Source organism: Telopea speciosissima, chromosome 8 (assembly GCF_018873765.1).
Source record: "Telopea speciosissima isolate NSW1024214 ecotype Mountain lineage chromosome 8, Tspe_v1, whole genome shotgun sequence".
Taxonomy (NCBI): domain Eukaryota; kingdom Viridiplantae; phylum Streptophyta; class Magnoliopsida; order Proteales; family Proteaceae; genus Telopea; species Telopea speciosissima.
The window spans coordinates 35,506,839-35,520,171 of NC_057923.1; the positions used below are offsets into that span (position 1 = coordinate 35,506,839).

At 49.6% G+C, this 13,333-nt stretch overlaps 1 protein-coding gene across 1 annotated transcript; it reads left to right on the forward strand.

Moving 5' to 3' along the window:
* Positions 1–336: 336 nt before the first annotated feature.
* Positions 337–1,153, forward strand: LOC122671834 (protein LURP-one-related 12-like). Its single transcript, XM_043869278.1, has 2 exons — positions 337–644; positions 728–1,153. The coding sequence occupies exons 1-2, from the start codon at positions 420–422 to the stop codon at positions 1,133–1,135; spliced, it is 633 nt and encodes a 210-aa protein (XP_043725213.1). The 5' UTR covers positions 337–419; the 3' UTR covers positions 1,136–1,153.
* Positions 1,154–13,333: the final 12,180 nt, after the last annotated feature.

Sequence of the window (13,333 nt, forward strand, 5' to 3'; positions counted from 1 at the left end):
CGAGTGTGCGGCACAGCTCAACCCTTGGATGCCCCCTAGTCACTCTCTGGTGCTGGGCTCCCTAGAGAGGAGCCTGAGTATTTTCAGTTATTTGTCATTATGAAAAAAGTATAATTTGATAGAACTAAGAAGAACCAGGAAGGCCAGACCATGCTAGACCCGGCCAGGCCAAGGACAATTACGAGTGGCAAGACACACGAATACTAATTCTAACCTCTAAGAGCGGAGTCTTGCGTGGATCTTGAGCATTAAATAACAGCCACATGTGGCAAAGAAGTTGCACTCTCACTCTCCTCTAAAAGTCTCTTCTTTCTTCTTTCTTCGTCTCCCTCTCCATTCCATCTTCTTCTATCGCCCTGAACAGTTTTTGAAAGTTCTGAATTGAATAATACCGTAGAAGAAGAAAGCGTTAAAAGAACATGAGAAGCGACGTTGTTGTGGAGGAAAGCTTCTGCTTCAAGGAAGAAACCCAGCTAACAGTACTTAAGACATCTCACTTCTTCGTCGGCGATGGTTTCTCCGTCTACGACACCAAAGGAAAGGTCCTTTTCCGGGTAGACTCTTACGGCCCCGATTCCCGACTCAAAGACGAACTCGTTCTCATGGACGTCTCTGGCAAATGTCTCCTCACCGTCCGCAGAAAGGTATATTAATCCTTAATTTTTTTTTTAACATTAATCAAGAAAATGCATTTAATTGCATTTAATTATTTTGGGTTGTGAATTAGAGACCGAGTCTTCATCAACGATGGGAGGGATTCTTAGGAGAGAGATGCGATGGAAAGAAGCCCATCTTCAGTGTAAGGAGATCATCCATCCTCGGACGGTCAAGCGTGACAGTGGAAGTGTATGGAAACCCACGTGAGGAGTACCTGATCGAGGGTTCGTTCCCACATCGGTGTTGTGCGTTCTACAAAACCACTACTACGAACGAATCGAAGGAACCGGTGGCGAAGATCCAAAGGAAAGTGGACTCTTCAACGAACGTGATACTGGGGAAGGATGTCTTCTCTCTCTGTCTTAAGCCTGGCTTAGATGCTGCTTTCGCCATGGGATTGGTACTGGTTCTTGATCGGATCAACGGTGATTATGCCGATGATGGAGATATAACTGACCCCACCAGCCCTGAGCCTTGACTACGTACCATCCTGATTTGTTCTCATAGATGATGTGATGATGATGACGACAAGGATGATGATATCCAGTTGGTGTTGCAGAATCTCTTTCAACTCTCATCACTTCATATCTTTTCTTTGTAATTTCCTCCCGAATTCCTCTTTTTTCTTTTCCACTTTTCCTTTTTCCTTTTTTTTTTTTTTTTTACTTATTAACCAGTTGTTTATTATGCCATTAGTTCTGGAGTTTTTGGCATATCAGTCAAGTATCTAACAAAATCATGTATTTTTAGATGGTTTACACACATTGTTTGCCGCATGAGAGTTTAGACGTAGACCAGCTGAAATAGAGTTTGTAAAGTGGCAAGGCAAATCATTGAGATTGTGTTGGTATTATAGGTCGATTTTGCATTTTTAGACAATAAAAATAACTGTTTTTCTCATCCGAGAATGCAAAATTGACTTAAAACGTATTCCAAGAATACATACCAAACGCTGCTTGAAAATCTAGAATTATCAAAAGGGTGCATAACGTTGATAATTATAGTAAACCAAGGAGACTGACTTAGGTATCAGGTAACCTTTCTAAAAATAAGGAGTTATGGTGGTTCGCTCCTCTTGACCTGCATATTCAAGAGTTATTCACTCTTTTGTTTTTCTTATTACAATTTAACATCCCCAAGATTCCAATCAAACATTTACACGTTGTTTTCAAGGGCTCATAATTAACAAAGTAGTACTCCTGTGCTCGGTGCTCACTACCAAACTCAATCCATTACTCGGCAGATCAGTCTACACCTCTCACAAAGTGGATTGAGTTTTGCAATTCAATAATAAGCCTCTATGCAGTTGGATTGACAAATAAATTGTTCACTTGATTCTCACAATGTAATTTGTTAAGAATACTGTAAATCGGACATGGGCCTTGGGCCCGGTCAAAGGCACCCACAAGGGCTGGCCGAACCAACCCGAGAGCAAGGGGAGAGAGGGCCGGCCACTTAATTGGCCGACTCTCCCTCCCCCCCTTCTTTGTCCACAAGGGGCTGGTCGGACCAACCCGCCAGCAAGGGGAGAGCGGCTTTGGGTGTTGGTTATAAATACAGTACCTTTGACCTTAAGCCCATAATACCAAAAACCAAATTTCTTAATTTCTCTCTTGCTCTCTTAGTGTCTGTGTTTTCTATGGGATTCCATTTTCTCCTAAGGATTTGTGGTGTGAAATTCTCTTTGGAGAAGACTTTCAAGATATCTAGAGAAAGAAGAAATTTTGTTCATGTGCTCATAATCAAAAGCTTGGTTCTTGATCTCTCTTCCGGTGTCTTCACATATACATTCAGGTAAGATCAAAACCGAATTTATTTGAATCATGAATCAATTGATCTAACAAATATTAAATCAAATAGCAAGATTATGGCCCAAAGTTGTGTAGAAAAATGCCAAGGAATTGCCTTTGTATAACCCCACAAAACCACCTAGAAAACCACTAGTTGGCACTTTTGCGATTGACCTCAAGCTTATTACGGTCGATCTCGGTAAGAGCCGTTGGTTCCCAACATTGGTTTTCAAGGAGATTTACCCAACATTTTGAGGTCGACTGTAGATGTTCGAGACCAAAACCCTTAGCCTTTAGAAGTATTCTTCTACCGGCTAATATAGATGTTCCATTGATGCTCCTAGCTAATTGATTCATTTGGTTTTGCTTGGCTTGTTGGTGCTTGATGTTTTGATATTTGGAAAGGATTAGCCATAGTAATGCTTACTGATACATCCAAGATTCACCGAACCAGTCAGCAGCTGCCACGTGTCACAAAGCGACCCTCTCCAGAACCAAGGAGAACCAACCGGGGGTCCCATCCGCACCCGGCCTGCACCCAGGCGCGGCATCGTGGACGCAGATGTGATGTACATGGATACCGAGGCCGCTCGTCTATGATCCAATCGTGTCACTACAGACTTATGCCACCACCAGGACTCTAGGCCACCGCTTAGAAGTCACGTCACCCAGACGGACTCAAGCACCAATGACGTTATCACCAGACGCGAGTATCTATTCGCCAAGGATCTTGATACCACCAGGACACTCCCTCCCGCGAGAAGATGGCCAATCAGGATAGAGCCCTGTTACCCAGGGCCTCTATCCACTCAATGGCACACTCGCCATCAAACTGGGACTCTCCACATCGCCATACACTACTATAAAAGGCAAGGTACACAACCCCATCAGGGGACATCAAAACTCATATTGAATAATCACTATTCATCTATTTGCTCAGGAGATCTAACTTTGGCATCGGAGAGCCCTAGGCTGGGACCACACCGGTTCTCTCTGTTGACCCCTTGGTCCACTTGCAGGTGATGGCACTCGCAGGACCGCTCGACGATTTCTTGATGCAACAGATTGGCGCCGTCTGTGGGAACGACACTAGCCATTACATCTACTAGCTCACTTCCATATACATTCAATGGCACGAAGGAAGACTACCACCACCAACAACGTGGCGAGGGATGGATCACCACCCCCAGAGTGCCCTCGCCGCAGAGCCAATGACCAGGACCATGTCCCTCTGGAGGGAGAGATCCCCCTTAATGACCAGTTTGTGGTCGACGAGCCCAACAATGACGAGGCAGACGATGTGGTGGTGGAGGTGATACCTGACCCTAATGCACCAGCCACTGTGGGTCAGATCAACGACCTGCAGCGATAGATCCTCGATGTACAATGACTCTTTCGAGAATACTTGACACAGTGTGCAATGTCTCACCGTCGAAGGACGTCTCCATCAGCAAGGGTGGAGTCCGTACCTCGACAAGAGCCGAACCCTAGGAGATCATCCCCCAGGGGCGGGGGATCAGAGAGACTTGCGGAACGGGTAACCCCCACCCCGCAGCGGGGGGAGCCTTCCCAGCGTCCCAGGAGAACAAGAGACCTCTCACCACGGTCAGAGCGGGGGAGGACACCAACACCCAGGGCAAGGGTACCTAGCCCGCAGAGATCGGTTAGGAGGTCTGTGTTTGACGGATGACTTGAAGAAGGTCACATACCACGACGAAGCCGGACCTACAAAGAGGAAAGCCCCTCACCTTTGCGATAGGGTTCATCACGGCGTGACCATTCACCATCCCGCTAACACTCAAGGCGGGAAGGGACATCTAGGAGAGAGCATGAACAAGGTCGCAGCGAACGTCCTACCAGGCGTGAGGGACAGACACGGTACGAGGAGCTCGATCGAAGACTCCGCGACCTGGATGAGAAGCTGGAAGGGTTGAAGAAGCAGACCAAAGGCGAGACACATTCCATAGCTGGACAACACCCATTCTCGACAGAGATCATGTCAGCCATGCTACCTTCCAGGTTCCGACTAACCACCTTTGAACTTTACAGTGGTACCACTGACCCTAATGACCACATCAACTACTTTAATGGCATGATGATGTTGTATGGTGGGTCGGACGTGGTCTCCTGTCAGGCATTCCCTGCATCCCTCAAGGGAGTAGCCACATCATGGTTCTCCAGGCTACGACCGAGATCTATAGGCTCGTTCGCGGAGCTATGCGAACAGTTCATCACCCGCTTCCAGAGCAGTGTCAAGCAGAAGAAGACCACCGTAAACCTACTGAACGTGGTATAGAACCCTAGGGAATGCCTCAGGGAGTATGTTAGCAGCTTCACCAAGGAGTCCCTGGAGGTTCAAGACTTGGACGACCAGACACAGCATGCAGCCCTAGCAGGAGGTATCAGGGACCTGGACTTGATCAAGGACCTGGCATGTCATGAGCCCAGGACTAAGAAAGAGCTCCTGGAGCGGTGCAACGAGTTTACAAATATGGCTGAGGTACTACAAGCTAGAACGAAGATAATCGAGGCCAAGCCACAGGACAACAAGAGGTCAGCACCTGATGATCGTAAAGAAAGTAAGAGGTCGAGGACAGAGCGTCGATAAGAGAAGGGCGACCGCCCATCTGGGAGGACTGACAGTCGCCCAGAGAGAAGTGAGAGGGCAAGCAGCCTAGAGTTCACGCCACTAAACACCACCAGGTCCCAGTTACTCATGCAGATCCAAGACCGTGACCTACTCCATTGGCCACGACCCATGCTAGCAGGACTAGAGAAGCGAAACCTTAACAAGTGCTGTCTCTTCCACAAAGAGAATGGGCACGACACAGAGGAGTGCTATCAATTAAAGAGAGAGATAGAACAACTTGTAAGAGCAGGAAGCTTGAACAAGTATGTGAAGGGGAGACGTGACAACCGCTCAAGCCAAGGAGACAGAGGTCGTGACGGAGATAGAGTAGAACCGAGATGAGAAGAAAGAAGAACAGATCTAGAGAGAGACCACCCAGAAGAGCGGAGAGAGGCAACAGAACCTAGTGGCACCAAGGGACTTCCTATCCTCACCATACTTGGAGGACCGGGGCAAGAGTCCACCAGAAAAGCTAAAGCCCATGCCAGGTTCGTGGGAGTGGCAGAGAAGCCAAGCAAGATAGCCAAGATCGAGACGATGATCTCCTTCTTAGATGAAGACCTGGAAGGACTAACCTTCCCACATGAGGATGCCCTGGTAGTACAGGTGGAGGTAGCTAACCGACCTGTACACAGGGAACTGATAGACACAGGGGCATCTGTAGACGTACTCTCCTTGGACGCTATCGACAGTTTGGGTTCGGGGATGATCAGCTCAAACCAGAGCCCACTTACCTCCATAGATTCTCAGGTGCCACAGCCTCCATCAGAGGTACCATAGAACTACCCGTCACCTTCAGGGTACACCCTCGACAAGTGACTATCATGGTGAATTTCATGGTTGTCAAGTCCGTGGTGTCCTTCAACGGCCTCCTAGGGCGACCATCTATGACAGCCCTTAGAGGAGTCATATCGCCACTCCACCTGAAGATGAAGTTCTCCACCGAGAATGGGGTAGGCGAAGTCCGAGGAGATCAGAAGAAAGCAAGGGAGTGCTACGCCACCTTCATGAAAATGAATAATGGTAACACCCGCGGAATGGTACTCTGCCTGGAGAACATGGTCAGTGACCAGAGAGATGAACTGATAGAGAGAAGAGGAAGACCAGTGGAAGACCTCATCCCATGGCCCATCAGTAGAGAAGACCCCTCCAAGGTCGTATAGGTTGCCTCGCTACTAAGAAAGGAACAGAAAGAAGGACTTGGACACCTCCTCCAAGCGAACATGGGATGTCTTTGCATGGTCGACCTCTGACATGCCTGGAATACCACGTTCCATAGTAGAGCACCAACTACAAGTCGACCCAACCAGGAAGCCCATCCAACAGAAGCGGCGTAACTTCCCCCTCGACCGACAAGTAGCAATCAAGGAAGAGGTCGAGAAGTTGAGCCAGTCAGGGTTCATCAAAAAGGAGAAGTTCCCAACCTGGCTCGCAAACGTGGTCATGGTACCAAAGCCCAATGGGAAGTGGAGGATGTGTGTCGACTACACCGACCTGAACAAGGCATGCCTAAAAGATGAGTACCCACTGCCCAGGATCGACCTACTGATCAATGCCACCGCAGGCCATGAGATGCTGAGTTTCATGGATGCCTACTCTGGCTACAACCAGATCCTCATGCATGAGGGTGATGAGTCCTACATCGCATTCCGGACAGACAAGGAGAACTACTGCTACCATGTCATGCTGTTCAGGTTAAAAAATGCAGGGGCCACCTATCAGAGGATGGTCAACAAGATGTTCGAGGAACAGATCAGACGCAACATGGAGGTATATGTGGATGACATGCTCGTGAAAAGCATCCCCGCCAACCAACACCTGACCGACCTAGAGGAAGCATTCATAGTACTGAGGAGGAACCAGATGAAGTTGAACCCTGCAAAGTGCGCCTTCGGTGTAACGTCAGGAAAATTCTTGGGGTTCATGGTCTCAATACGTGGAATAGAAGCCAACCCATCCAAGATCAAGGCCATCCAAGAGATGGCACCTCCTCAAACGGTCAGGGAAGTGCAGAGGTTGAATGGAAGGGTTACCGCCCTTTCCAGGTTCATGTCACGGGCAGGTGATAAGTGCCTACCATTCTTCAAAACATTGAAGAACATCCAAAGCCCTAAAGACTTCACATGGACAGAAGAGTGCTAGAAGGTGTTCGAAGAATTAAAGGAGTACCTAGAGAGCCCACCACTGCTTGGGCGACCAGAACCTAACGAAGAATTACAGCTCTACCTGGCCGCCACCCCTGTCACGGTCAGTGCAGTACTGCTGAAGGAAGAAGACAAAGTCCAGAGGCCTATTTACTATGTCAGCCATGTTCTGATCGATGCAGAGACCAGGTACACCAGGATTGAGAAGGTAGCCTATGCATTGGTAATCGCAGCTAGGAAGCTACGACCATACTTCCAAGCCCATACCATCACAGTCCTCACAGACCTACCTCTGAAGAAGATACTCCACAAGCCAGACGTCTCCGGATGATTGATAGCATGAGCAGTGGAGTTAAGTGAGCATGACATCAGGTTCCAACCAAGGACAGCCATCAAAGGCCAAGCCCTGGCAGATTTCATTGTAGAGTGTACCCTATCTAAGATCGAGCCAAAGATAGGGGAACCCGAGGAGAAGGATCATGAATCGTGGGACATGTTCATGGATGGGTCGAGTAACATGGTAGGAAGCGGCGCTGGCTTCATATTAACCAATCCTGAAGGATTTCGTATCCAATATGCTCTCCGATTCACCTTCCAGCATCCAATAATGAAGCAGAATACGAAGCACTACTAGCTAGACTCCGGGTGGCCAAAGCCATCCAAGTCACACACCTATCCACCATGAGCGACTCCCAGCTTGTGGTGAATCAGATGAATGGAGAGTACTAGGAGAAAGATGATAGGATGGCATCATATCTAGCACGTGCTCAAGCATTGATCGAGGGTTTCATGAAGTTTGAGATGGTTCGAGTTCCGCGGGACGAGAACACCGCCGCCGATGCCCTATCCAAGCTAGCCAATGAGGAACTCCAAAATTAGGCTCGTGTAGTCTATATTGAGATCCTGCATGAGCCAATGTATAAGGAAAAGCAGGTTAATGAAAAAGAGGAGGGACCTAGTTGGATGGACCTTCCAATCAACTACCTCCAGAATGACGTCTTACCAGAAGACAAGGTTGAGGCAAGGAAGATCAGGATGAGAGCTGCAAAGTACACCGTCCTAGATGGGGTACTGTACAAGCGGGGGGCAACAGCACCACTACTCCGGTGCCTAGGACCCAAGGGGGCAGAGTACGCCCTAGCAGAAGTCCATGAGGGGATATGTGGAAGCCACATGGGGGGATGAGCCCTAGACTACAAAATCCTCCGCCAGGGACTATACTGGCCACGAATGCAAAAGGAGACCATCCAATATGCCAAGAAATGCGAGCAATGTCAGTTGTTCGCCCCAGTACCCCATCTACCCGCCACCAAGCTGACATCAATCCTCAACCCTATACCTTTTGCCATGTGGGGGCTGGACATCTTAGGAAACTTCACCGCAGCACCAGGAAACAGAAAATACCTGGTCATCGCGATTGACTACTTCACCAAGTGGGTCACCAACAGAACCTAAACCCTTGGCCAAGATAACAGAGACAGAGATGGAGAAGTTCATCCGCGACTACATCATCTACAGGTTTGGGGTAGCACAGATCCTCGTCTCAGACAACGGCAAACAATTCAACAACCCCAAATTCCAAGCATTCTGTCACAGCTACAACATCGACTATCGGCCTGTATCGGTAGCATACCCATAGGCCAATGGTCAGGTGGAGGTCACCAACAGAACACTGCTGGAAGGAGTCAAGAAACGACTGGAGGGAGCCAAAGGGAAATGGGTCGAAGAGCTACCAAGCATTTTGTGGGCATACCGAACTACAGTACGGACACCCACAGGAGAGAGCCCATTCCGCCTAGCATATGGCACTGAAGCATTGGCGCTAGTAGAGGTCTGCGCCATGCCCCATAGGGATCTGCACTTCAAAGAATGTACCTATATCGACGGACTATGGACGAACCTAGACTTTATAGATGAGGTCCGTGAGAGAGCACTACTAAGGAACGTCGCCTACCAACAATGTACTATCAGGTACTATAATGCCAGGGTTAAGGAAAGGCTATTCCACCCGAGAGATCTAGTCCTACGGAGGGCAAGTACATCACAGCCACAGAAGGTAGGGAAGCTATCAGCCAACTGGGAAGGGCCTTACATAGTCTCCAAGTAGATACGTCCAAGGACCTACCGCTTGAAGACTCCAGGGGGCAAGAAGGTAGACCGCAACTGGAACTCAGAACACCTAAAGAAGTATTACCAGTAGAAGCAAACAGCTCCATCGATAGTAGCAGTCAAGTAGTAGCAGTAGTGGTAGTGGTAACAGTAGTAGTATCAGCAGCAGCAGCAGTAGTAGTAGACGACATCACTGTTTCAAGGACAATTTGAAAATTTTCATTCAAAATAAAGAGGTGTTTCGGGAATACTTGTCTTCTTCTACCACTCAATCGAATCACTGCCACTACACCAAGGCGTTATGCCACCACTGAGGCTTTATGCCTAAGGCGTTATGCCACCACTGAGGCTTTATGCCTAAGGCGTTATACCACCATCGAGGCTTTATGCCTAAGGCGTTATGCCACCACCGAGGCTTTATGCCTAAGGCGTTATGCCACCACCGAGGCTTTATGCCTAAGGCGTTATGCCACCATCAAGGCTTTATGCCTAAGGCGTTATGCCACCACCGAGGCTTTATGCCTAAGGCGTTATGCCACCATCAAGGCTTTATGCCTAAGGCGTTATGCCACCACTGAGGCTTTATGCCTAAGGCGTTATGCCACCACTGAGGCTTTATGCCTAAGGCGTTATGCCACCACTGAGGCTTTATGCCTAAGGCGTTATGCCACCATCGAGGCTTTATGCCTAAGGCGTTATGCCACTACTGAGGCTTTATGCCTAAGGCGTTATACCACTACTGAGGCTCTATGCCTAAGGCATTATACCACCAAGGTCTGATGACCGCCTAGGCGCAAGGCCACCAAGGTCCGATGACCACCAAGGCGTAACGCCACTACCAAAATCCCATGACTGTCAAGGGTCATAGGGCACCAATGCGCAATCAACCACCAAGAGACAATGCAATCAAAGAAAAGCAACAGCGATCATATAGAGAAGTCATAATGGTTACAACTCAAGTTCAAAAAGAAAAAGTTCAAGACGTCTATAAGTTCGGTACGGCCATAGGGTCAAGGGACCACAAAGGGGTGGGTCACCTCCGACCCAGCAGGAGACATCAGGTCTACCTTGAGAAGGCGCGCAGCAGCATCCCCCTCAGGCAGGGCAGTCTCTACCTCTGACACTGGGACACTCTCCACCACCGCAACACCAGGTAGCGCCGCAGCAAACTTAGAGAACCCCAGGATGGAGAAGTCATAACCGGGGGTCACCTCCAGGACACAAGCGGCTAAGTCCCAGACCCCTCCCTCATACGCCGGTTGAAGCTGTGCCTGATACAACGCCGAGAATGCCGAGGATGCCTAGAACTAAGCCACAGCTCGCTCTCCTGCAGATGCCAGCTCCGCCTCATGACTCCCCCTCAACGCATGAAGCTCCTCCTCCAAGGCAAGAACCCTGGCCGAACTCTCGGCCGCACCAGCAGAGGTCACTCGAAGCTCCTCAGACGCCTCCAGGAGCTTCCCGAATGCCACCGTAAGCTCCTCCGACGCCCTCTACGGGCCGGCCTCGGCCCTCTCACGGGCATCGATATGTCCTTGGAGCTCCCTCTCCACATCACGCAAGGTCCGCTGTATTTGTACCTCGTGAGAAGCGTGACCCTCTAGTTGAAGCACCGCCTCAGCAACACGGTGATGGATCTACAATTAGCATGACAAGCGATAAACACTCTAAGTATAAGAGGAGCAGCGAACATGATGAAACAAAAAGGAATAACTCACCGAAGCCATATCATGGTAGAGAGTCTGGGCCAGACACGCATCGCTAAGCCTCTGCAAGGCCACCCTCGTTGTAGGAAGCCTCCCCTTGTCCACCCATTCCCGTGACACGCCGGATCCAGCCAAGGTCGAACCCTCCGGCACGCCCAAGGTGATCACCAGGGACTCATCCATTGCGGGAAGATCAGTGGCAGTACCACCGGAGGAACTCATCCCTTTCCCTTTGGAGAGGGACAATGCAGAAGACCCGGAAGGGGTGATAGTAGGAGGCGAAGGCACAGAGCCCGAAACACCATCATCATCAGGAGAAGTACGGGGAAGGAGGACACGCACACCAGAGCTTGTGACATGGGCATGTCCTAGACCACCCTTCCGCTTCTCCCTAACACCCACAGGCACGGAAGGACCACCAACATCTGTCACTCCAGTAGACGGACCACCCTGAGAAGCAGCCTTCCTCCGCAGATTGCCACGGAGCAAACTAAAATCCAGACGCATATCCACTGCATCGATCATCCAACCAGTCAGATGACATATATATTAAAATATAAGCATGCCAATCAAGTACAACAGACAGTGCTCTTACCAGGACTTAGCTTCTAGAGGGACAAGAAGGCCTCCGAGTCCAACTCCTGGACGTGGAACGGATCATGACCCAGGCACTGCTTGAGGGAGTCACCCTCAAAATCACTCATCTCAAGCCCCCGATTGACCTTCTTGAGGTCTATGACTTTCCTAACAGTCCGTAGTGGGCATCGGGGGACCATGGCAAAAAAGAAGCGATCCCTCCAATACTTCACGTTGCAAGTGATCCCTGTGAGAAGCTCCAAAGAGGCATAGGGCCCCTTGAGCACGCGGCGAGCAAAGTGATAACATCCATGATTCTCCTTCTTCAACAGATAAAAGTGGGAGAACAGGGGAACAGTGGCGGCACGCTCCATTCGGACAAAAAATACCTAGAAACCCAGGATCATCCTCCAAGAATTGGGCAACACCTGCCCAGGGGTGAGGTGCCAATGCTCTAGCACCAACTCGACAAAGCGAGGGATAGGAAGGGGAAGGCCCTGGAGAAAAAAGGAACGGTAGAGACAGATCTCATCCGCACGATGAGAGAAGGCATACTCGCCAGGTCCGGGAATACGTAACATGACCTCAGCGGGAATATGGAACTCCTCACGGAGGGAGACCAAGTCCGAAGGGGACAAGATACTAACAACATGACCCAACATATCAGCAGGACCGGCGACTAAGGACGCCGCCCCAGAAGGCCTATGATCCCTACCAGGACCAGAGACACTAGAAGGTCTCACACCCCCATCAATAGCACTGGGGGAAGGTATAGAGGATGGAGTACACACAGAAGAAGGCGATCCTAGGGAACGCTCCTTTAAAGATCCAACCCCGACTGAAGCAGGGCCAAGGTCATCAGGAGACGACATGAACGACAAGAGAAGAATAGACTACTTACTCGAGAAAGCGATCTCCCAGACAAGAAGCTAGCAAGAAAAATGAAATGAAGGCCACCTGCAAAGTATAAACAGCAGATCCATCACAGACAAGAAGAAGAAGAGTGGAGAAGCATGAGGGTCCATCGCACCCACGGGCGCTGCCACCCTAAGCGTGGCCTCACACCCGCAGGCGCGGCCACCCCAGGCGCTGCCTCACGCCTTTAGGTGAGGCCTCACACCAGCAGGCGAGACCTCACCCCAGGCGCAGACTCATACCCACAGGTACGGCCTCACACCCATAGGCACGGCCACACCCGCAGGCACGACCTCACCTAGGTACGGCCCTGCATAAAAAAAAAAGAAGGAGAAGGGTCGAACTTACCTTAGGGGGAAGGTGATCGCACGGGGGAGCATACACAAGACGATGCCGCCACACCATGGGCACGATCAAGTGACAGAGACCACCAAATGCAAGGCACTCAAGCCCTCCAAGTAAACAAGGCACCAAGTGAGCACAAGGCAAACACAAGGACCCAAAACCAAAAAAATGGATACTAGTCTAGGTGACCCAACGACAAGCACATGGTGGGCACCAAAAAGAGGACAAAAGACAAAAGTGCAATGCAAAGGAGAAATTCAAGGTGAGCAAAAAGTGGGAGACAAAAAGTAAGAAAGAGAAATGAGAAGTGAAAAAAAAGAAAGTGAAGAAGAGAGACATATATCTACAAAAAACAAAGCAAAAAAGAAGAAGGAAAAGTGCAGGAGGAAAGGCTTGAACCCCCAACCTCTCCTACCTCACTAATAGATTTACAGACAAGCCCCACAAAGAAAGTTTATTCGC

What these genes read in the sequence shown, in the direction of transcription:
- LOC122671834 (XM_043869278.1), top strand. Translation starts at nt 420, where the DNA reads ATGAGAAGCGACGTTGTTGTGGAGGAAAGCTTCTGCTTCAAGGAAGAA. An exon ending in TCCTCACCGTCCGCAGAAAG is followed by an intron (nt 645 to 727) that starts GTATATTAATCC and finishes GTTGTGAATTAG; the next exon opens with AGACCGAGTCTTCATCAACG.